Genomic DNA, 24,405 nt, shown 5'->3' with positions numbered 1-24,405 from the left:
CCACCCCCCATGTATGTGGCCAGTGTCCTAACCACTGAGCCACTGAGCTACCTTAGTCTTTAGTCTGCACTCCCTTCAGGTATCTGAATTTCCAGATGCTGACTCTTTAGTATAGTACCTTTTTCTATTTGGTTTGTTTGTTTGTGACAAGTCTCACTTTGTCACCCTGGGTACAGTGCTGTGGCATTATCATACCTCATAGCAACCTCAAACTCTTGGGCTCGAATGATCCTCTTGCCTTAGCCTCCCTAGTAGCTGGTACTATAGGTGCCCACCAGCCACAATGCCTGGTTAGTTCTTTCTATTTTTAGTAGAGATGGGGTCTCACCCTTGCTCAGGCAGGTCCCAAACTCAGCTCAAGCAATCCATTCACCTGGGCCTCCTAGAGTACTAGGATTATAGGCATGAGCCACTATACCCGGGCTACCTTTTCTAGTTGAATCTCATTGAATCAGTGATTGGCAAGTAGTGAGCTCATTGACTGCGAAATCTAGTCTCCTGCTTGTCCAATCAGCAGAAGCCAATCTGTTTGTCTGCTCAGGTATATTTTGTCTCTCTCTGTTTGCTGCCCGCCCCCCATCCCAAACACTGTACAACTCAGAATAGAGGAATTATCCTTTGCAGACAGTTGGAATGATACACAGAGATAAATTCCCTCTATTAGGGCAAGTCCAGCAAGGGAAGGACACCCAAATCTTCCCGGCCCATGGTCTTTCTTACATAGATGAGCCTTTTGGAGGGAGTAAAGAGGTAAGGGAGTCAGGGACCAGGGACTCCCCCAACAAGACCCCCTCCTTAACCATAAATCAGTTTCTAATCTAAGCCCTTCCTGGGGGTTGAGTTACAAACCTTAGTAACCCCAGGGCAATCTGCCTGGTAATTCCTATTATTCAGCTGTCAGCTGGTTTTTTAAAAACCACCCTTCCCCCCGATCCAGTTACTGGAGTTTTAGAGCCCATTCCTTGTCTCAGAGAGAAATCCTATAGCCAGGTGAACAATGGAGAGGGCTCATGCCCCCTTTCTACAGGGAGCTGGGTTTTCTCTCCAGTTGAGAGCGGCCTCCCCTTAACTCTTTGCATCCCTCTCAGACTGTCAGGGAAGGTCCACCTCCCTGTCAGCCTCCATGCTGATCCCTTCAGAGAAACTTTTCCTGCTTTCTCTGGGGACCCTCCTTCCAGAGCCACATCAGTCAGCAAAGGAGAAAACAAATTGGGAAGAGAGGCAGGAAGAGAAAGACAGAGAGCTTGCTGGGGCTGCAGTGTGCCTTTGCTGTGAGCCCAGACAAAAGCCCAGGGCTCATCCGTTCTCAGAATTCTACTATTGGTCAGAGGGCTCAGAGCCCAAACCTGTAGCCCAGCGGGTCCTGACTCTGCTGCAGAGTCCATGCTGTGCTGGGATAGGAGAAAGGACATAGAGGGAGGGGCCTGATTTGACAGTGATGAGAGGTGAGGGTGAGGCTCCTGACCTCCCTGACCCCTTTATCCCTGATGTCCTTCTCTGGTCCCTCCAGCTCAGAAGGCTGGGCCCCTTGCTGCTTGACCTTAGAGGCTGAGAGCACAGGAGGCCAGGCCACAGGTGTCCGTCAGAACCAGCCTGAGGGAGCAGGCTGGGAAAGCCTGAGAGACAGGGCTCAAAGGAATTATCACTTGTGGGTGTGACCATCCCCCAATCTTACAATCAGCCCAGACCCACTAAGATACACCCTGCTGTTTCCCAGCCCCATTTCTCTACAATGGGGATGGAGGGAAATGAGCTACAGACCCCTTCAAGACACTGTTGTTAAGCTAAGGAACCACCCTACTCACAACATTCATGTGTATCCACAAACACAGTTTAGTCAGCTTCAGTGGTCCATAGACCTTAAAGCTCACGACCCCGAAGAACTGGTGATCCTAGGTAAAATCCCTGCTCTCCCAGATTCCTTGCCTTGTGGTCCCAAATTCACCATGCAGGGCTATGATAAAGGAGAGCTTTAGCATCCCAAGTGGGTCAGAGAACTAGGATGGCCCCCACCCCTCAGGGCCTTGCTGTCCCAGAGGGCAGATTCAGAGCTGCTTTGTCCTTTAGGCTCCAGTCTTTACCCTACGGACTGCCCATAGCACCACTGGCTACTCTGAGACACTGGCCCAGAAAGAAAGCCAATGACAAGAAAAGGATGAAATTAAATCGAGGAAGGAGGTCTGTGCATGGGAACCCTGGAGGGCTCCCAATGCCCTTCACAGAGGTTGGGCTTGGTTCCCTCATCTTCCCACATGTGGCACGAGTGTAAGGTCACCCTGACCAGCTCTGACACTCCTTCTTGGGCAAGCCTCCCAGTAAAATAATATACCTCCTTTTGGCTCCAGCACCTCTTGCTGGACATCTGTCAACTCCTGGGGGAAGTAGGCTGCTGGCCAACCTTGACTCTCTGCTCTTTCCCTTTTTCCTCTTCTTGGTCCTGTGGTGACAGTATTTCCCTACTCTAGCAATTACGGCCTTGACATGCCTGATTCACCCTTTTTCAGGTACATGCTGAGGGAGCTAGGAAAAGAATGGATAGGAAAAAGGTACAAGGAGACTCCAGGCTCTACTGAGTTGAGGGACCCAGCTCCACCTAATTTTTTCTGAGTTTACAACCCAGGAAAGCAGCTTGGTGGGTGACTGCACCTGGTGGCTCAGGCCTCCATCTTCACTCACTTAGGTTGTTGCAGGGACTGGCGTCCTCTCGGACTTCTGAATTCATTTATCTTTCCTAAAGTTCAGGCTTGGTCAAGTCACTCATCTTCAATAAAATCTTTGCTGCCTCCTCTTTATAAAATACAGATTCCAAAAAAAAAAATTAAAAAAAAAATACAGATTCCTCAGGCCAGCATTGCAGGGACACTTCTGTAAACTGACCTGGACCTCCCTGCTCATGCTCTCCGTTCTAAATCCATTGTGAACCCAGTGATCCAGTCATCAACCTGACCCTCCTCCCTGGGCAAGTAGTACTTTATTCTGCTGCCCCTAGGCCTGGGCTATTCCAATTTTCCTTACTGAAAAATTTTCCCTCATCTCAAAAGCCATCTCCCTGAAATCTTCTCCAAACTTTGCATTTTGAATTTTTCTGCATCCCTCAGCATTTATTGCCCCTGACACCGCATTATTTCCAGGCCTACCTCTCCTAGTAGATTGTAAGCTCCCTGAGGGCAGGCACCAGGTATCTTTGGCACTTAGCCCAGTACCGCCTGCATGGTAAGTGTCCAATAAATGTTTGTCAGGTAGCCTGTAGACTCCCTTGGGCGATGTGCAGGATGAGTTGCTCTCTCGGCAGCACCAGCACGGTTTCTAGATGCTGCCATAAACGGAGGTGTGTCAACTGCCCAAGCATCCCTTTGCATTCTTAAGTTCTCCTCTCCTCAGCCAGACACTTATTTTGTCAATGTCCACATCCAGTCAAGAAGCGGGCATGAGGGCCCCTTTGGATAAATTGACTCTCAATAACAGTCACTCAATAAATTTGTCACTCAGTAACAGTGCCAGCAAAAGTGTCCTCACGCTTTCTACAGCTTTGGGGCTGGAGTTTTCTTCTGACCCGCCTGACAGGCGGGAGGAGCTTGTCACCAGGCTGGGGTCCCCAGGACCCGCACCTTGCGCCACCGGACGCTCTGGCGATATCTAAAAGCTTCCTGCCTCCTCTTCCCCTTCCTTTCCGAACATGCAGCAATTACTCAGCCCATTCCCGACGAAAAGAAGACAAAAGTCACTCTGGCGCCCCCTCTCCCTCACCTAATTGAGAGGACTCAGACTCGGGGACTCTCTTGAGCTTCCAGAACCTGCTTTAGGAACAGAATCCGCTTGGGCAACGGCATTCCAATAGCGTTTCTGGAGGGAGTCAGAATTTTGCTCGGCCCCTTGCAATGTTTCCAAGGGAAGTTTAGCACATTCGTGACCGTCCCTGGCAGCCGCCCAGCCCGGGACTTGGGGCTCCATTCGCCATTGGCCAGTCATTGGCGTGACGCGCCGGGAGGCGGGGCCTCATCAGCTGTTTGCGGGATGCCCGGAGCAGGCGTATTTTGGAAACAATACCACCCCGTGCGGAGTGGCCTCCTCCCGCTCCCGCCCGCGCCCGCTGCCGCCGCCGCCCCTACCCGCGCCGCCCGGCTCCCGCCACGGCCCGGTGAGCGCTCGGGAGGCGGCAGGGGGCCGGGCGGAGTTGGATCGTACCTACTCGGGGAAGTGGGGAGTGGAGTCGCTTTGCGCGTGGGGGCCCGGGAAGGGTTTGGGCTGCAGACGTCTGGGGTGACCATGAAGAACTGGGGTGCTGGGGCGAGGGAACGGGGTGCAGAGTCCACACCTGGGTGCGCTGCTCCAGAGGGAACTTGAATGTAGCATTTGGGACTCGAACGGAGTTGGGTCCAGGTGGGCAGGGAAACCTGGGGTGCACTACTGAGCTGACCTGGGCGCCCCAGAGCCGGCTGGTCTCTGGGTCTGACTTTGGGATAGATCAGGGAGTTGTGGGCATCCCGTCTCCCTGAGAATTCTGAAGGCTCCTCTCCTTAACAGCTGGGCTTTTTCCCTCCATCCCAATCGAGTCTGGGCGCCAAGCCCCAGAGTGCTCATCACGCTGGACCCTGGCGCGGAGCCCTGGCATCACCACTCGGAGGCTGAGACTCTCTCCTGGAGTCACCCAGGTCTGGTGTGTGTGTGTGTGTGTGTGTGTGTGTGTTCGTGTTCCCAGGTTTTAGCCACTGTTGAAGCTCCGGGTGTCTGGCTACTGCCTTCTGAAAGGAAGAAGAGTCTAAATTCAGCATCCCTCTTCCAGCCCTTAAGGGTTGAGATGGCTCCAGAAAGTTATAGTTCCCCTTGCTAGGAATAAAGAATTCCCTGGCAGTGTTCTCAAGAAGTGCCTCTCTCCTACCAGTCTGGGCATCACTGCTTCAGCTCTGGAGAAGACGGCCAGAGGATCTCTTCACCCTTTCCCAACTGACACTTGACCTTGCTCTGCACCCCTCCAGAGTCTCCCACCAACAGGAGAGCCACCTGCAATTCCTGTCGAGAGTGGGAGGGATCCCCGGGGCTTGCAGAACCACACCCTCTCGCTGCACCTCCCCCACTGTCCAGTCCAGGCAAGGGTTGAACTTTGGGGCTTTGCTGGGAGGGGGAGGGGAGGTGATAGGCTTCAAAGGAAAAACCAAGACAATGACTCCTGCTTGTGATTGGCTTTGGAGGGCCACTTCTTAGGTTGGGATTGCCAGCCCTGCAGAGAGAAGGTTGGAAGGCAGGAGGGGAGCCCCTGCCAGGTGACTGGCAGGACAGCACTTGGTCTTTTCATCAGGAAACTTTGTTTTCTTCTTGCTGATAAGCTGGAGTATCCCCCACCCCGCCCCTTTGGAAATACTATCCAAAAAACACCATGTGTCTGCTTTACCATCCTAGCAGGCATCTCTTCACTCTCCAGGGAAGAGGGCAGAGAGGGCATAGATAGCTTGGGGACTGGATGGGTTGGTCAGAAGATAAAAGCAGACACCTTACAGAGAGTTTGCATTTGGGAAAGACAGGATTTCTGAATTTCCCTGAGACCCTGAGATTCCTTTAAGTATTTCACCAACCGGCAGACCATTTGGCTTATTCTTTGAAGGCAGGAGACTATGGGACAGAACTCCTGGAGCTATCTAATTGAGTCTGACAAAGTTGTCTCTCTGTATCCTTAATCATTCAAGTGGTTGCTGCTTCCTGCTGCCCCTAGAGCCCTAAGGGGTGCCTGGCCTCTGTGTGTGTGTATGTGTGTGTGTGTGTGTAGGAGGCTGGGTCAGAAGCTCAAGATGCTTAGACTTCCAAGAACCATCAGGTGGAGCAAGAGGAACTTCTTTGTCACCAAGAAACTGATATCAACAACCTGAATAGTATAGGCAGTGAGTGAGGTCACACAGAGAAGACTGACTTTTACTTCCTTCTGTGAGACAGGTTCCTCCAATCTCGGGTTCAGGGCTGGCAGGAATGGTAGACTGTGGGGATGAAGATTTGGAGTTTTAGTGACTAGTGAGTAGACTGAGCCCGGGAGGCTGTATCTACCCACTTGCAGTTGGCAGACAGCTCTGATCTGCTGGAGAAAAGCTGAGAGGGCAGCTGCAATGGCTAACTTGGGTCTTTATCCCCTCTCCAGGACACACTCTTACCACGCTGCAGAGCCTGTTTGTTGTGTTGTGCAAGCAGTGGGTGGAGACTAGAGTAAATGGGCAATAGGGCGGGGCTTAGCAGGTTTGGAGGGAACCTGGCTGCCCTGGGATTGCTGGCTTTTGTTTTTGTTACTGAGTCTGGAGCTCTGCTCAGACTGAGATGAGAGCTTGGAGGTTACGCCTTAGGGTGGTGATTGGGTGTGTGTGTTGTGAGCACTGTGTGTACAGCCAGCCACAGCCCCCTCTGCCCTCCCAAAGCCACTTACAGAGGCTAGTCTTGGTTATACTTTCCCAGGTACCCTGCATGCTTACAGCAGCTGCTTCTACCCCTGCTGTTGCTCACAAGCCTCAGAGTCAAAAACTTCATGACCAGCCTAGGTCAGAAGGAGGAGGAGAGGTGAAGGGGGGTTCTGAGCAGGCCCAAAGAAGAGGTATAAAGAGTCCCTGAATGTTGAGGCAGTCCACATTTGGGGAATGGGTGTAAAATTCAGCACACCCTTGGGAGTGCTTTATTACCAGGGTTGTATGCCATCAATATGGGTCCCGCTCCTTCAAATTAGAAGGTGAGAAAGAAAGGGAGGGAAGTCCTTCCAGGTATGGTCTGGTTGTGGGGCAGTATCCCAGATGCCTGCACTGCTCCCTAACAGGGGAGATGGAGCCATCGCAGTGTGTGGAGGAACTGGAGGATGACGTGTTCCAACCAGAGGATGGGGAACTGGGGACTGGGAATGTGCTCTCTGCTGACCTGTTTGCCCAGAGCCAGCTGGACTGTCCCCTTAGCCGGCTTCAGCTCTTTCCTCTCACCCACTGCTGTGGCCCTGGGCTTCGACCAACCAGCCAGGAAGACAAAGCCACCCAGACCCTCAGCCCAGCCTCCCCAAGCCAGGGTGTCATGCTGCCTTGTGGGGTGACTGAAGAACCCCAGAGACTCTTTTATGGTGAGTGCTTTTAGCCTCAAGACTCCTCTCACAGAGATTGGGGGAAAGGAGGGGACTTTCCCTCCTTAAACCTGCCCTTTGCTATTTCCTCCCCCAAACTGAGCAGCAGAGGCTGTTGATTCCACCACTTTCAACCTCCTGCCTCTCTGCTTGTTATTGCTCCTTACCTGTGCTCCTCAGACCTCCTAAGGGGCAAATGGCCTTGCTCTTCTTTTTGCCCTTTTATCTCTTTCTAGAGGGATCCTTGGGCTCATGGTATCTCCTTTTACATCCTGTGTTGCTTGAGTGGTCCAGCCTTTTATATCCTTGCTGTGATTTATCTTCCATAAAGAGGCTCATGTTGCCCTAGAGAAGAACAAGGGAGCTATGACTCGCTATTGACACAGAAGGGAAAAACCTAGCTTGTTCTGGGAGGGAAAGTTCCTAAGGCAGAAGGTGGCCCCACTTGTCACTTGGGACTTTCTGTACTTGGAAAGGGAACTGGAGAAAGAGGTTGGGCCTGCCTGGGCTCAGTGCCAGCAAAGGGGATGTCTCCAAGGGTAAATCAGACAGGACCCCTTCGTTTGTGGACTTAAGTGGTTTGTTTTATGAGAAATGTGCTCTCCTCTGGCAAAAGGGCAGGGTTAGACAGCCTGTTTTCTTCTTTTAGTACAATAGCTTCTGGAGGGAGGCTGAAGATTCAGAGGCTATCTTGCGGTATCTGACAGAGCAGATTGAGGAGATGCTGCAGTTATTCCCAGAGGGAACTGCCCCATGGGGCAATTCTGGCAAAGCAGTTCTGGCTGGAGTCTGAGGAGATGGATGAGGCCACAGGCGGGTCTGCTGGCGCCCCTAGCGGTGGCTCTAATGCCAGCACACGGGAAGTGCGGAGCTCTTGTCTAGAAGTCTGGCCTGGGCTGTCTCTAGAGAGGAACTTGGCAGTTCTGTGGGTCTTAGAGGAGTTTTCTCTCTTTTGTTTTTGCGCCGCTGCCCAGAGCTTCAGGAGCTGAGACCAGCCTTACTCTAGTGCATTAAAAAAGTGCAGATACTTTTTTTTTTTTTTCTCTGCTTCTTGCTTTGCTCAACCCAGAAACTCTGGAGAGCTGCCTCCAGTGCTTTTCCAGAGAAGGACTTCAACCTGCTACTATATGAATAATCAACTGTGGTCAAGTGTATCTTGATAAATAAGGACAGAAGATTGGCATATTCACCCACAACACATTACCTCCCTGCCCTTTGCCATGACACTGACAGTGAGTAGAGAACAGTGAGAAGGGAAGGCTGGGACCTTTCCTTCTGTCTTCCCAGCATCAACTTTCTACACTTGGGCAGCAGGCAAGGCAGGCTGTCCAACTTGGCAGAGAGTCCTGAAAAAAATAAGACTGGCTGTCCAACTTGGCAGAGAGTCCTGAAAAAAACAAGGCTGGTTCCTCTCCCTTCCCATACTTGGGTTTACCCTTGGGCCCCAAGTCTTGGCCAGGTGGGGCAGGCATGGTTGTGGAGAATGCTGAGATGTGGGTCCTCTGTCTTTGCAGGCAATGTTGGCTACCGGCTTCCTCTCCCTGCCAGTTTCCCTGCAGGCTTGCCCATTGGGGAGCAGCCCCCTGAAGGGCAGTGGCAACATCGAGCAGAGGTACAGATTGCCCGAAAGCTTCAGTGCATTGCAGACCAGTTCCACCGGCTTCATGTGCAGCAAGTAGGCATGGGGGCGTAGGGGAGGAGTGGTTGTGTCTGCTGGGCTGGGGGACCAGGGCCTGCCTCTCTCCTCTTTTCAGCAATTGTATCTCTGCTAGTCCTCAAGGATATGGGCCCAGAATTTTGGCCTTGGCTATTGCAGTGCCCATGAATGGGATGGACCCAACTGGATAAGCATCTTGCTCTCATCTGTCCACTCTCAGCTCACACTCCACAAGAGTGGTGTCAGGAGATGCTACAGTTGCTCCCTGCAAATGGGATGATTTTCTGCACCCTTGCTTGACAATCTGCCTCTTCTTGATGTTCGAGGATTGTCCCTCACAGACCCAAGAGGAAGATTTTCAGGTGTTGCAGTTGACTCTGGACAGTTGAGGGGGGTGCCTGCCTGAGGTACAGTGAAAACCCAGTAACCAGGCCAAGGGATGGGGCCTGAGTGGGAGAAAGTGGTAGAACCGGTTGAAACCTGACACTTTCCAGCTGGGGAGGCCACTCCTCACTGTCTGTCTGGGAACCGGGGCCTGGGACTATGGAGAGTATACCTCGGAGAGTCTCCTCAGACTGTTGGCCAGGCGGGTGCTTGGCCGGGTGCTTGGCCGGCAGTCTGGCACCAGCCCCGCCAGGGCGGAGCATTGCATGTCAGTTGAGCATGTGGCAGGGTCCATCAACAAAGGAGGCGGCTGGCAGACTTGTGCTGGAGGAGCCCTCTGTGCCACTGACTGGAGGCTGCCCTGCTCCAGCAGCCTCTGTCTGAGTTGGGCCCCTGGGCATTTAACCCTTCCTCTCTAGGCTGGCTTTCTAGATGGCTGCCAAGACTGGGAGAGGAGCCTTAGGCTGGATCTGTGCTAGTACAACCACAGCTGAAGCCAAAGGCATGCCACCTGGAAGGGAACGCATTCCCTACCTCTGGAACTGTGTCCCTGGCCCAGCTTGTGTGCGTGCAAGCGTGTGTGTGTCTATCTGTTTGCCTGTCAGTCAGGAAATCAGAATAAATAACTCAGCCATGATTGGGCAGTCCCTGAGGTTAGATGGGTAACTTCAGGTGACTAGAGGAGAGTTATTGGTTCTATTAGGTTTGGCCCTTAAGCCAAATCATTGCCAGTGCCAGGGGAAGAGGAATTGACCTTGGGTTTCCTGAGAACAGGCTATCAGGTTAGATATGATTAGTGCTGCCTGCCAAGGGGTTCTCAGGGAAATTTGGGGCTGGACTTGGACTTGACTTTTCCAGTCTCTTAATGGTCAGAAGGGGAAGGTACTCCTATACTTAGATAATAGGCCCAAGGCTCAGTCCCTATTCCCTCCTTTGATTGTTTGGTGGGAATCTGGCACAGTGTTTTCCCTTCAGTCCATGTGTGGACTCGCTCAGATTCATGTTTTCAGTCTCTTGGCCTCCCTCCTGCCCATTCACCCTGCTGTGCTTGTATAGGCCTAAGGCCGAGCCCAGCCCACAGTTTCCAGTCTTGGTGCTGGAGAGGATGGGAGGATACAGTGGCTATGAGTCTCCTGGACTCACCTAGAAGACTCTGGACTGCTTCATTTACAATAATCTGATCTCTTTTACCAGGCTAGGGAACAGGCTGGGAGGCCTAGCTGTGTCCTGGGACTTTGACACAATTCTGGGGCCCACCTCCTGACTCAGTCCTGAACAGGAGGAGGTCTTTATCCCAAGGTCTGGCCCTGCTTTTTGCTGGTTGCATCATTTCTCCCAGTTCAGGGCTACCTTTTTGAGAGCACAGGTCAGTTCCTGACAGGGTACTGTTCTCTCAGACAGAGCCACCCTACCTGCTGATAGGGAAAACTGGAAGAGAGTTGCGTGAGAGTCGCCGCTGCCCTGCACCTCCCTCCACACTGGCAAGTTCCTTGTGCCCCTATTCTCCTATCAGCTGCCTATTTCTGCTACCTACCTTGCAATGGCAGGAGGCTAGCCAGTAAGACCTTTCTTGTCAAAAAGCTGCTTTCCCCCCAATTTTTCAATACAAAGAGCCAGGCTTTTTGCCTTTTCCTTGGAGAATCCTCCCCGGAATCCTCTTGTTCTTAATCCCATCCTCACTGACCCGGCTCACAGACCTTCACTAGGAACTCCTCCTGTGGGAAGGTCTAGGCTGATAGCTTCAGACAGGTGGAGCACCAGCCCTCCGGGACCTTTTAGCAGCTGGTTTTAAGAAGTGAGTCATTTTCTGAACATGATTCTTATGTAAACTATGGTCTAATGTTTCATATCTAGAAAATACTGTTTTTTTACTCCAGTCTTATCCTTTATTTTCTTTCCCTATTCCCTTCCCTCATTTTTGTAGGCAGAGAAACTGAGGTATGGGGAAGGAAGTTGTTTAGGATTAAGATTCCAGGATTCAGGTACAGGTTTGAATACCAGCTCTGCCACCTGCTAACCACTGGGAAGTCACTGGACCTTGCTCAGCCTGTTTCCTCTTCTGCAAATTAGAGCTAATATCGCAGAACTTTATTGTGACGGATAAGTAAAAAAATGCCTACGAACATTCAGGACATGTAGTATATGTTCTTCAATGCTCATTGCCTTCTGTGTGTTTATAATCCTGATCATACTGCACATTTGCTCTTGTTCACAGTTCATTTCCCACTCCACCTGTCAAGGTGATCCCAGACAGAGCTGCCTCCCCAAACTTCCATCCACTTGCCCTGTCCTGATAAATCAGCATCCAGGCTCTGTTCCACTATACACCTTGGCCTTATCCATTTCTCCTCAGAGAGTGAGAGTCATTCCCCATTATTGTGGGTTGAATTTAGAGAACTGAGACAGGCAGCCAGGAGGAGCTTGAGTAAGCCTGACTACCTCCTTTACCCCAGATCTGGGACAGTGTCCTGGGGCCAGACAGTAACCATTGGTCCATAGTCCTGTAGGTAGTGTGCACACCCTTATTTTGGCCCTGATTACTGACCTCAGCTGTTCTTTTCTCTGTACCAAAGGAACCTTTTCCCTTGGAAGTGTGGAGCAGAGGGAGAGGGCGTGATGATGGGATAGGACGGCATTGTGGCAAACTGAGCATGTCAACATGACCAAGAGGCTACAGCTTCCAGCTTCCCCTGGGTGTCAGTTTATGTGGCCATGTGCTCTTTCAGTGTATTTCCTGAGGGGCACTGCTAGGTGGAGGACTAGCCTGGTTACCCCAGTGATCAGTTCAGGGGGGCTCCTCCAGATCCATAGGCATAAACTGGAGGCAGAAGATCAAAGGACTGACTGTCAGCTCTTTGGGTCTCCAAAGCAGCAAGACAGTCAGAGGCAGAGTAAGTGGAGGTAAAAGCCTTTCTGAGCCTCACCACACATCCCACTTTTCTTTGGCTGGGTTAGGGGTGAAGGTTCCCCTCTTTGCTCCTCTGTAAGCGACTGACTGCAGCAGGGACCGTGATGGTTTACTGATTGGGAAGTACTTTGACTTGTGCTCTGTGAGGATTGTAACATGGTGTGTCCATGTCCATCCAGCAAGTTCACTTCCTAACTAAGCTCACAGGCTGCCCTGGCCAGAGGGTCTGTGCCCCATTTCTTTGCTTTCTCTGTGCCATGGTCTCCTTTGGCGTGGGTCTAGGGAGGGACAGGAACTGATGTCCCCTCCCCTTGGGAAGGTCTCCTGTCCTAGAGGCCCATCGTGACATTTGTGGGGCTATTTCTGGACAATAGTAAGAAACCAAGAATCCTCAAAAAGCAAAAAAATAGCTACTGTAGACCATTGAGTGAGTATTGGAACTCTTCATGTTATAAATGACTTTTTCAATTGGACCAGAGCATCTCCATTCAGAAAAGCTGGGTTTAGAAATTCCTTAAATAGTAATTAGACTTTTGGAAAATGAAACCTGAGAAAACTTTCAGCCACTCAGTTGAAACCATCTTTAGTTGTAACATCACAGAAAGGATCTTGGACTTGTAGGCAGATCTGGGTTAAAATCCCAGCTCTGCTACTTATAAGTTTTGTGTCCATTGACAAATCATTTAACCTTTCCAAGCATTGCTTTCCAATATTTACCTTATAAAGTTAATGTGAAAGGCCTTTGGGAATTATACTACAAATAACTATTAAGGTAGGGACAGTTGAATACTTTTGGAAATATGTTAAAAGATGACTTTAGGGTTTCACTTGGACTTGACTTTGTAGTTGTTAGGGAGCTCTTTCGGAAGCTGTATGGAAGTTAGTGTTCACAAGGTTTCTGAACTAACAGCTTCACTGCCCAACAGCCTGTATCCTCTGTGCAGAGAGCCTCTGATTGCTTCCTGAAACTTCAGGGTGCTCTCCTTGTTGGTGAGTGATTTTCTGGAGCTCGGATTCTGGCTAATGAGGTTGCTTAGGCCTAAATGGTGCAGCCCGGGCAAGGCTCCGGAAGTTTGCCCCAAAGTGAGAAAGGTCCCTAGCCTCTGTCCCAGGTGTGGGAGGTCCACCTAGGACAGGCCAGGGGAAGAGTGAGGCTGGGGGAGGGGCTGTGGAGAGCCGGTATGCGTGAGAGCCAGTGCTGGGGCTTAGGGGCCCTGTGTTTGCTCTGTGGCTGGCTCTGTTTATATCGCTCGCTATATTTAGCTTCTGAGTCATCAGCGTGGCAGACTAGAGGCCGAGTTCCCCACACACTCTGCACCTGACTACTCGCTCTTCCAGAAGAAGAGCCTTGCAGTTCCAGACAGTTCATTCCTTCCCAACCAAGGCAGGACATGGGGATAGGAGTTGGCTTTTGTTTTCTTTTTTAGAGAGTGGGTGATGGGAGGAAGGTGTTGGGGGAAGCACAAAGAAAGAAGAATAAAAAAAAAAAAATCTGGTTTACCTTTTGATATGTGCCTGGCAGCCAAGAGGGCATATTCCATGTGTAGGACATGAGCTGTCCGTGTGTAGAGGGCAGGGTTCCATCCTTCTACCTTTCCCAGTTTGCCTCATCCTGTCCAGGAAACTGGTCCAGGATGGGACAAGAGCAGCTAGCTGCAAGGGCCCCAAGTTGAGAGTCAGAGGCTTTGGGTTCCTTCTGTATAACCCACCTCAGGTCTGCTCTTCCTCAACACCCCCTGCCCCACCATCTTTAACCAGGGCACACACCATTGTGTCCTTCCAAGCTCTCAAGAAGTTGCCCAAAGGTTTGATAGAACTGCTCTCAGATAGAGGGAAACTGAAACACAGAATGATTCCTGAGGAAACTGGATAAGTTCTCAGTAGTTTGGACTGCAGATGCTGGAGGTACAGAGCAAGGGGTTAGGGGCATGGTGCTACAGACAGCCCTGTTCTCCACTCCACCCTCACTCCACAGCCCCCAGTGGTTGAAGCCAGTGTCCTTTAGTTGTGTTGGAGGGAGCTGGATGTCTTCCACTGAGAGCTGGCTGCCTCCAGTCTCCCCTTTCTTCCTTGAAGAAGTGATTGATTTGCTGTGGTGGCACCAGTGTTCTGTTAGCACTACTGGCTGGTCTGAGGAAGCTCTTGGCTAGTGGTATTTTTTTTTTTTCCTTTTCCCTTTTGCCATGTTGCTCATTACTTGGACATCTGGGTCAGAAGCAATGTGAGGCAGTGAACCCACCAGGACCAAGGGATTGCCCCCTGGGTTTCAGGATCTCCAGCTTAGCTTGGCAGCCTGGGATCCTGAGCCCAAATGCCTCTGGTGGCTGCGGCCAATCTCTGTGTAGAACGTCAGGATCTCCCTCAGACTTCATGAGTCAGCTGGGAGGATGGTGCTCTGGGGCAGACCCAGTGTGCAGAGCACGTCAAAGTGGGTCCTGGTTTTCCTGCCTCCCCAGGAAGAGTGAGCCTGCTCAGTGCTGCTACCAGGCCCAGTGCTTTACAAACACACTCATTTTTTTTTTTTTTTGTAGTTTTTTGATTGGGGCTGGGTTTGAACCTACCACTCCCGGCATATGGGGCTGGTGCCCTACTCTTTTGAGCCACAGGCGCCACCTCAACATACTCATTTTTAATCATCATAGCAACCTTGTACTTTTAGACCCCATCGTGCTGTTTTATAGGACACTGAGGCTCAGCAAGGCAATATGCCCAGATCACCCTATAATCGGCTGAGCTGGGGGTCAGACAGATTTGATCGATTATGAAACCATGGTTTTCTCACAACCTCATCCCTGCTGCTCAGCAAACAGATTCCAGAAAGCAAGTACAATGGATGGAGTCCTCATATTGCCCCGCCTGGTTCTGCCTCATGTAATTTAGTTCTGTGTTCTTGCTTTTCTCTCCATTATATTGTAAAATAACAGAGTACAAAGTTTATATTTGAATCATATTTGCATCACTCATAACTCGTAGCTTAGTTGGGTGCTCGATAAAACTTTGCTGAGTTCAACAAAAACATTTTCCCAACTTTTTTCAAGTGGAATTTTCCGAAAGTCTCTCTTATCTTTGTGTTCCTGTTCTCAACTGAGAGGCTCTTGCATTTAGCCTTGGCCTGGGTGGGTTTAGAATGTGACAGGAGAACAGGGAGAGGTAGGGAAGCTTCACGTTGCAGAGTGTGTGTCCCCCTGGAGCGTTGAGTATATATTTGTACAATTCTGCATTTTAAAGAAATTAAGCATGGCTTCAGAACAAGGTTTGAAGTTACAATTTTAGACCAGTTTCAGCTTTTTTCTGTTTGATGTTCAGTTAGCTCCGCCTCTGAAAGGTTTATTTTTTCTGGTCCACAGCATCCTTGCTAAATAGTTAATGATCTGGAAACAATGTCTTTAAACATACTAAGGGAACAGTTCAGTGGAGATTTGCTTTGAAAAGGTAATACTGTTTTCATAATGGGAATAAGCACACTGTAATATTTTAGTGAAAGGACATACCTTTGGAGTCAGAAGTCAGGGGTTGAAACTCCCTCCCAGCTGACTTGCTAGGAATGACTCTTCTGAGCTTTGCTTGCCTGTCCATGACACGGGGGTGATAATACTGTAATACCTGTCCTCCCTATGTCCCGGATCCTTGTGAGGATCACATGAGAAGAGAGGAAAGCACCCTGCTCTAAGTCTGAGAAATTAAAAATTGCTGTCTGTTTGGTGGATTTGCATTTTGTGTGTTTGGTTCTTTTAAAGCCATGCGCTTCTTGGCTTTGCTTTTTACTCTGATTTTTTGGGGGGTGAATTAGCTCTTGCCAGAGCATCTGGAACACTGGTGGCACATGGAGCCCCCAGAGGGTGTGAATTGGATCTGAAGAGGGAAGAGGCAGAGAGAGATTCTTATCCAGCAAGGGCGGGGAATGAGCTTTGTGCTTAGGGCAGAGGCCATGTGGGATGAAACAGAGTTTGATTTATGTAATCCAACCTTGTCAGACACCACAGCCAGCTTTTTTTAAAAAGTAGAAGAAGAAAGCCTTTTTTTACTAGCTGGGCCTCTCCTCGGGCGAGAGGCTGATACCATCACATAAAGTCCATCTCTCCTTTTGACCAGACATCAGTTGTTCCTGGCCTCAGACAAGTGGGTTATCTTGCAGGACTAGCTCTTCTGTAGTTAGTCCACCTTGCACTTGGCTGAGTGCCCACTGTGTGCCTCCAAGATCCCCATCACACAGGATGAGCCATGGTGCTTTCAGGCAGAGTGTCTGCACACAGTGGGGATTTAAACACTTGCCAACTGAGTGCCTTCATCCCCAGACTATAGCAAGAAATAGTCTCTTCTTTAGATGAGCCAAAGAAGACCCACCAGTCCGATGCCTGCTGTGCTCCCTTAACTTTGATCTGCCACATTAGCCTAGCTCCTTCCTGCCGAGCATTCACCTCTATTCTTTCCCTCCATGCCGTCTTTATTACCCACTAGGCTCTGAGAATTTGAGGGCTCTAGGGTAAGTTTTCTATCCTCTGTACTCTAACCTGACACCTGTGGTACCCCTGCTGTATATTTTGAGAACCCCCATTGTGTGTGGGTGGGCGATCTAGCCAAATCTAGGAGAGCTGGGGCATGCTCTGGGGGTCTGCCCTCACTGACTACAGGTTGTGTACCAGGTGCCTAAGGGTCAGAGGCCAAACCCCCTTCCTTCTCCTCTTCTCCTCCACACCCTCTTCTGGAAGGACCCAAGTTGTCTGGCGTTTTGGTGTCTTTGTGTTCTTCATCCTGTCCGGTGAATGCTAATTTCCTTCCTCCTTGCCGTTTCTCCCACTGGCCTCTCTTCAAGCCCTTTTTCTCTGATTCCTAGTCAGGCCTTTTGTTTAACTTTTAGAAAATATTTTATTTATTATTGTACCTCGTAATCAGGGTATTCTTTGATTCTCTTGGGATGCAGCAACTTAGTTTCCTTTTGGAAAAGGGCCTTCTGGGGGCTGCTCTGTGGCAGGAGAAGGCTGAGTGGAGTGTGTGTGACATCTGCTTGTGTCTAGAGAGGGTTTGTGAGCCTGTGGATGGGTTCCCAGGCCCTACCCCAGGCCAACAGGATTCAGTTGTTGGAGCTCAAAGTTGTAGTCCTAAAGGCAATCGTGGATCCACAAGCTCTTCAGGGTTGGAAAATACCTCAGTGGTTTCCAAAAGCCTGTCTGTGGCCTGGGTGCCTCAGAGCCACCTGGGCAGGATTTAAGTTTGGCGCGGCCACCGGGGTAAGGCATATAACTTTGTGGGAAGAGATCAAAAGGGATTAAAGAAAACACCAATCACAAAGCATTTTCTTCTAGGCTACAGAATCATAAGTGGTTTTCTCTCCTCCTCAGTAATTTATTGTATTTTCAAAGCTTTCTACAACTTAACATGTATTGTCTTTATAATTAAAATATGTAGTAAATGATTTCTGATTTTTGAAATGTCACTCCCAAGGAATTGTTCAATATGCAAACTCCTGGGACCCTTCCCTGAAGATTCTGACTCAGTTGGTCTTGGTGGGGTGTGGAGACTATTTACAACAACCCTCAGCTGGTTTAGTGACACCATTGGATTTGAAAACCACTGATCTAATTTAATATTCGTGTGTTCATTATGAGTCAAATGAGAACTTATAAATAGGTTGGTGGGAAATCCCAGCCTAAAGCCAGGTCCTCTTCTCCTTGGGATGAGGATCTGTCCACCACCCATAATGCCTTCCTTGCCAATTCCTAAGCCCTCAGGACCCTTCCTGAGGGCTGGCTTGTGTGTGCTGCCTCCTTCATCAGGGCCTGCCTGCATCCCCCAGTGAGACCTCAGCCTTCCCTCTGACAGCACTCTCCAGCCCACAGCTGCTTCTGGGCTCTCCAGTGTCCTCCAATGATGGAGGCGAGAGTTCTATCTTGCCTTATTCCTAGAGACCCGAGGACCCAGGAAGTTAACCTGGCAGTATGTGGCTTTCCTTAGTGGAATTTGGGGGAAACTGAGGCATACAGAGATGAGACTGACCCAGGCCCCGAATCATAGAATTATAATCTCCCTTCCTTGGCCAATGAGCTATTTTGAGATGGTTTAGTAAGAAGAAGATTGAAGGTCCACTTTGGTATAAGAAAGGCATGTGGAAGCACTCAGAGCATAGTGATAGTGGGAAGGGATGCTGCTCTGGGGCCAGATTGCCTGGGTTCGTTCTAGTCCCTGCCATTTACTAACTATGTGGTGGCTGTTATCTGAAACAACTTTTTCCGTTAATCTCATTTCAATGGGCCTGATAATATACACCTGCTGCATACATAGGGCAGTTGAGAGGACCAAAGGAGTTTAATATATACACAGCAACGCATCTCATCGGATAACATCCCTCAAAGTCACCTGGGAATCTTCTGATTCAGTCAGTGGATTTGCATTTCTAGGAAGCTTTTTAGATGACATGGAGGCTGCTGGCTCACGGACCACACTTAGAGAGGCAAGGTTATAGAGCACGCAGAACAGAGCCTGGCACACACTGCATGTTACTGTTATGATCATGGTTATTATTGCTACTTGGCCCTTTCAAACAAGCACCTTAAGGGGCTTGGAATTCCAGCAGACAGGCCTCTCCAGGGATCAGTCTTTTCCTGGATTGTCCTTCTGTTCCACCACATGACCTTTGCACCTGTCCTGGGCAGCAGCTGGGGAGGGGAGGAAAGGGGGGTTCCTCTGCCCAGCTGTTGCAGGCCCAAGTCTTCAGGTTTGCAGCTGAGTCCATTTTCATGCAGCTTTACTCTAACCAGATTTTGTTAAGCCGGGTGTGTTTCCTCTTTTTACTCATCTTTGTTTACAAAACATGAGGAAGCCATCAGTCTCCCCGGCCTCTGTCTGCCAGGCCTCTTCTGTGGCACACCCGATTTCCCTTCCCCTTCTAGCAGGAGCTGCCGCCAGCGTGCTGGGTTATTTTCCAGTCCCTCTTCCGCAGGGGAAAGAGGAATGTTCTTGCTGTGGATGTGGGATGTTCTATGTGCACCCAGTTTCAGGCCATGCCTCAATGAACACCTCTCTTCTCTTTGTGGCTGAGGGCAGGGGAACCCAGCAACCTGTGTGATTCCCTGGGGACAGGTCACAGAGGCTGAGCTGGGTGTAACTTGGAAGCTGTAGGAGTCCAGGAAACCTGGGCTCACTTTCCAGGTGGGCCACTGACTTACTCTATCCTCTTCCCTTCTGACTAGGAGTGGTTGCCTGGTGGGGGCTGGTGCTGTGGTGAAAGACAGTTTAAGAGAGGGCTCCAGCTCCTCCAGACACCTCACATAAACTCGCTTGCTGCCTGGGCCACTGAAGTAATCCAAGTCCAGCCTGTGCTGGCCCCTCTCTGCACACTAGGTTTTTATTCCCCTGTCCACTGAGAACCCTGTGGAGAGGCCCCAGCCCAAGTCCCTCTGCCCTGGCAGACAAAGAGAGAACAAAGACTGCCTCTTCCAGCACCCCGTGGGCCCCCCCTGCTTCTGCCGGCCCCTGGGAAATGGTACCTGTGTGGGCAGGGAACCAGCCACCAGCCTGGGAGCCACTGAGCCCTGAACTTTGCCCCTAGCTCCCCAGCCTGACAGTAGGACCTGGGATAACCTCCAGAGCATAGTGTGTATTCTTTGTTTTTGTTTTATTTTCAAGTATGTTCTTGCTTAACGTTTAATTGGCTCCAGTCAGTAGGAAAGCGCTCCAAGAGGGATTATTTATGGCTTACTGTCAAGAGCAGCTATAAAAAGGGCAGCACTGAGCTGGAGATGCTGGGAAGGGAGAGCAGGCAGGCACACATGTGTGCGTGTGTGCGCGTGTGTGTGTGCATGTGTGCTCGCGCGTGTGTGTCTATGTGCGTGCTTGCACTGGATGAAATCAGATTTTTGCTGCCTCAGCAGTGTGGTTTAAATTGAAGATTAACCCTTTGACCTTCACAGTGTCAAATCACTTGCAGATGGAGGCCCCCCCCTTTTCCCTTGTTCTCTCTGTTACTTTGCAGTGAGGGGAGGAAGGGGGGCACTTCTTCTCTTTTTCTCTGAAGCAAGTTTGTTGTTCATGCAGCTGAGGTTGGAGGGGCTCGGGAGCCAATCTGATTAAAAGCAGCACTTGGCTAAACTCTGGAAAATCCTGCAAGCAGGGGAAAAAGTTTAATCCTCTTGTGCATAGTGCATACAGAGCCTGGTCTTTTCTTTTTAATGTTAAAACTGCAATTGTTTTTGGAGAACTCAACTATCTCCTCCACAGGCCACTTCTCTTTTGCCTCCCCCTTTCTCTTCCCGGTTTGCTGGACTGACAGGATTAAAGAGCCCTGAGACATGTAGTAGATCAGAACTTTTACTGGAAATGATAAGGAGTCCTCAAGGCTGTGTTTCGGAGTTATTTATTTATCTTTTCCTTCCAGCACCAGCAGAACCGAAATCGCATGTGGTGGCAGGTCCTCTTTTTCCTACACAATCTGGCTTTGAATGGAGAAGAGAACAGGAATGGGGCAGGTCCCAGGTGAGGCTGGGCTGCCTTCTTCGCATGGGACACCAGGAACGCCGTCTGGAACAGGAAGGAACATCAGGCAGGACTGACGCTGTGTCTTATGGAGTTGTTTTCTGTTGTATTTTAAACATTTCTTTTTGTATGTATATATGACATACCCAAGCGGGACTTCCTTTCTCTGTTCGGGGCCTCAACCAGGAACAGGGCCTTTGTCAAACACTGTTGAAGGAGAGGCTGATGATGTGTCTGTGATGGCGGGAACTCCCAAGGCCTCCGACAAGTAGATTCCTTCAGTCTCCAGCCATCAAAGATGACCACTTAGCAGTGCTCTCCAGGAAGTGGACTCTAGTTTTCCCACAAGAACTCAGTTAAAAAATAGACTGGATTGGTCTCTTAGTTACGCCAAACCTGTCAGCCTTCCATTGTGGATGGAGCCATGATCCTGATGGTCACATTGCATTAAGCCAGCGGGGCCTCGGTCACAGCCTTTCTAACTGTGGATGGCAGCTTTACCAGGCTGACCAGCCAGCTCCTTGTCTGGCTGGGTTCTCACTTGGTCCAGCCATTCCTGTCCCAAGGGCTCAGGGATTCCTGCCCAGCCCCTGTCACCTCCAACAGACCTCAGGGAGGGTTGTGTTTCTCCAAGGACCCCTCAAATATGCCGCAAAATGAACCAAGGTTCTGTATAGGCCTCACCTCTGACTTGGAGGCCCCAAGATTGGTTCACGGTGTAGAACCGCCACGGCCTCTGGCTGCCTGGGACTGGCTAGGTGTCAACCGTGAGGGAGCTGAATAGACGGTCAATGTGCTGTAGCCAGCAGCTTGTGCCTTTGTCAGCCCATCTTTCAAAAGACCCAACCAACAGCCTGCATTCCACCCTCAGCATCAGCACTGTGGGACATAAAAGGGCAGGTTTGCTATGGGGCTGGGAGATGTGGTGGCTACCCCACCAGTAAGAGGCAGCCCCAGAGGACCCCAGCCAGATCCCTCAGTTTCTGTGGAAACAACATACCTCCTCCCCCACATCCCCATCCCTTTTTGACACCTAGTGGGATATAGGAAGAAGCCAGGATAGTGGCTTTGCCAGCTGACTTTCGCCAGCGAAAAGTGACTTTTAGAGTAAAAGATAATGATTAGAGTACGGAACCATGAAAGCTGGGTGCATATTTCCTGTCTTCCTTAAGCTTCCCGCTGGGCCATAAGGGCATGCTCTGGAACCCGGCAGGACCACAGCTGCCTCTGAACTTGTTCCTTTCTCTCCCTGCTGTGGCTCTCATGGACAGAATGGCAGCCAGTATGGCAGCTCTGATAGCAGACAAAAGGAATCTGTTAACCAGACACCTAGAAATTAACTTACAACTCTTACATATGTGAGAAAAGTCAACATTGGTGCTAAAGGTGAATCAAGGCCCAAAGAAAAGGTGGCTTCTCTGGGCAGAGAAGACTGTGTGGCTACCCAAGGAAATTGGAGAAGTCCAGAGTGGACTCTCATCTGAATAAGCCCAAGCTCATCCAGTTCTGCAGAGAGGAGGGCTTCAGTGTTGTTCTGGATATGCTGTTGGACAGGTTGTTCACTGCACAAGGGCATCTGCAGAGGGAGCTAATGGAGGCTGAAATCTAGCCCTTGCTCTGCTCACTAAGTTGTGTGCCCTGATGTGGGGTTGCTTCTGCCCAGAGGAAGAGGGATGCCTTTCCTAATTTGCACAAAAGTGCTCTATGGGCTTACAGCAGCCCTGAGGAGAAGGACCTTTAATTACGTGCATAAGCCTTTGTTTTGTTCTGCTCAGATGTTCTGGAGATATTACCTCTTCTTGGTCAGAGTTCTATTCTCAGGGTGTGTACCATGGTCTGTCTGCTAAGAAGATGGGTTCCTGCTTACAAGGAGGAGCATGTCCCTACCAGGCAAGAAGTCTGGCTCCGGGATACACTGACAGTTGTGAAATCCAGCCTTCCCTGTGTGTCTCCGTACCATTTTATGATGTGTATAGGACATACGCTGTTTTCCCCTCTCCTGAACTGAGGCCATAACAGGCAGGCTGCTGGTGTATGCTTTAGTGGCATACCCCCCAAACCAGGTTTGTTTATACCAGCCACTTTTAACCCCTCATGGTAGACTTTCTACCTAAGCTGAGTGACAGAGTAAATGGTCTAGACCTTTGCAAAGCTATCAGCCTCAGAGGCCCATCCCTGGTCCATTCTTGCCAGGTCCAGGCTGGACATGGCTGTCTTGAGAATTGAGTCCAGAGTGTGACAAGCCCACCTGAACATCAAGCCCAGGGCTAGGTGGAAGGTGGTCTGACTGCTCTGTCTCCATCTTTTGCAAAGCTAGGAACTCACTATCTGGGGTTAAGGTCCCTATAATCCTCTCCCTTCCCCTCAAAACACCTAGGAGGTAACAGGCAAAGTAGCCCTAAGAAGGCGAGAAGTTCCTCTGGCCTGGTTGTCTTTAATTGGCCTAGTGATCCAGACTGGCCCTTTCCCTTCTGCCTGGTGAGTTGGCCTAAGCATTGCTCAAGTCCAGCCTCAGGAGATCTGCCCCTCCCCCTGGGCTCCTCAGACCCCATCCCCCACCCCCAGGAGCCTGCCTGTCTCTAGTGAGGGGTGGACAATCAGATTTAGAGGAGGGAGAGTCTGACCTGTGTCCTGACCTGTAACCAGCTGAAGATGCTGGGAGTTTTGTGGCTTGCTGAGGGTGGGGGTTGGGAGAGAGACTGGAAACCTTTCTCCTCACCCTAGAAATGCCCCAGAGGAAGGGAAGCCTGATATTCAGGGTCAAAACAGCCTTTCTAATTCAGAACTTTCGAGTAGGGGTTTCTAGAAGTTAGTAGACAGAGCTGGGGAGGGAACTCCCCCAGCCAGAAGTCTGACTCCCTTAGTGAGGCTGGAAGACTCAGCCTGGCCCCTGCCTTGGCCTGTTTCAAAGTCTGGGTCACCAAAGAGCTGCCCCTGGGACCTTCTCTTGTTCAATCTGAGGCAGAAAAAGATCACCTCCAAGTCACACCCCCCTCAACTCCCAGGGCAGTGGGTCTGTGTCCAAAGCTAGGTGGCAGACTTGTCTCGAGGGCCAGAGGGGCCCAGCTGACCTGTCTCACTGCCAGGGGTGTCCTAGTCCCATCCACAGGCAGCTCCCACCTGCACATGGCAGGTAGGAGGGGGCACAGTGGTTTGGGACAGGCCATCCTCAGCCTGAACCCTTCAGGGAAGGGTTCTGTGGAGCCACTGTGACTGTCATGGTCAGCAGGGAATACACTACCCCAATGAGCACTAGTCTTCTTTTGGGGGGACATGACGGGAGGTAGGATAGGGACAGGGGAAAGCAGCAGGACTTCAGTGCCCATGACTGCGGGTGTTCTGCAAGTCAGTGCTAGCCCAGGCTGGAGGAAGTTGCAGGGCCCCTCCCTGTGGGGATGAGGACCCTTGGAAGTAGGCTATCTGGGCAGATGCTCTCGCAGGAAGGGGTTAGCCTACCACCCTTAAGGAGCCGTAGGGTTGGTGGGAACTTTGAGCCTTAAGGGAACAGCAGGCAAAGCTGAGCTCTCCACCTGTGTGCCAGCCTCCCCACCTCCCACTGAGCTAACGGTGCTCAGAACCCCACATGGGCTCCTGGGCCTGTACTGCCTTCTGGGCAGGTGGCCCGCAGCTCTCCCTGCTCTAGGAGCATTGTCCAGCCTTCTCCCCTGTCCCTGGATCCACAGGGGCTGTCAGGGGGAGACCCAGTGGAATGTAGCATTTCATTCATCCCCAGGTGAGCTGCCCTGGGGTCTGGGCACTCTGCCTCTGGGAGAGAGAGAGGAATGGGGACCCATTTTCTTTTAACCTGTACAGAGTCTTCGGCTTTATGTTTATGTTCTTCACATGCATATATGTGCGTTGTACATATCTTTTCCCCCATCAGTTGGTACAATTTTTAATAAAACCATTTAA

General features: G+C 50.6%; 1 protein-coding gene across 3 annotated transcripts; it reads left to right on the top strand.

Moving 5' to 3' along the window:
* Positions 1–4,023: 4,023 nt before the first annotated feature.
* BMF (Bcl2 modifying factor) lies at positions 4,024–24,405 on the top strand. 3 transcript variants are annotated; one of them, XM_053595144.1, is made up of 5 exons: positions 4,024–4,138; positions 4,525–4,652; positions 6,785–7,075; positions 8,590–8,750; positions 20,396–20,601. In XM_053595144.1, exons 3-5 carry the CDS (start codon positions 6,790–6,792, stop codon positions 20,495–20,497), a joined length of 549 nt encoding a protein of 182 aa, XP_053451119.1. In that variant the 5' UTR covers positions 4,024–4,138; positions 4,525–4,652; positions 6,785–6,789; the 3' UTR covers positions 20,498–20,601. The 3 variants fall into 3 exon arrangements, with proteins under 3 accessions (XP_053451119.1, XP_053451118.1, XP_053451120.1); XM_053595143.1 differs by lacking the exon at positions 4,024–4,138 and having other exon boundaries at positions 4,530–4,652; positions 8,590–8,687; XM_053595145.1 differs by lacking the exons at positions 4,024–4,138; positions 4,525–4,652; positions 8,590–8,750 and having other exon boundaries at positions 4,670–7,075; positions 20,396–24,405.

Source organism: Nycticebus coucang, chromosome 6 (genome assembly GCF_027406575.1).
Source record: "Nycticebus coucang isolate mNycCou1 chromosome 6, mNycCou1.pri, whole genome shotgun sequence".
Classification (NCBI taxonomy): domain Eukaryota; kingdom Metazoa; phylum Chordata; class Mammalia; order Primates; family Lorisidae; genus Nycticebus; species Nycticebus coucang.
The sequence above is the reverse complement of the archived record's forward strand: the minus strand, read 5'-3'. Positions and strand labels throughout refer to the sequence as shown.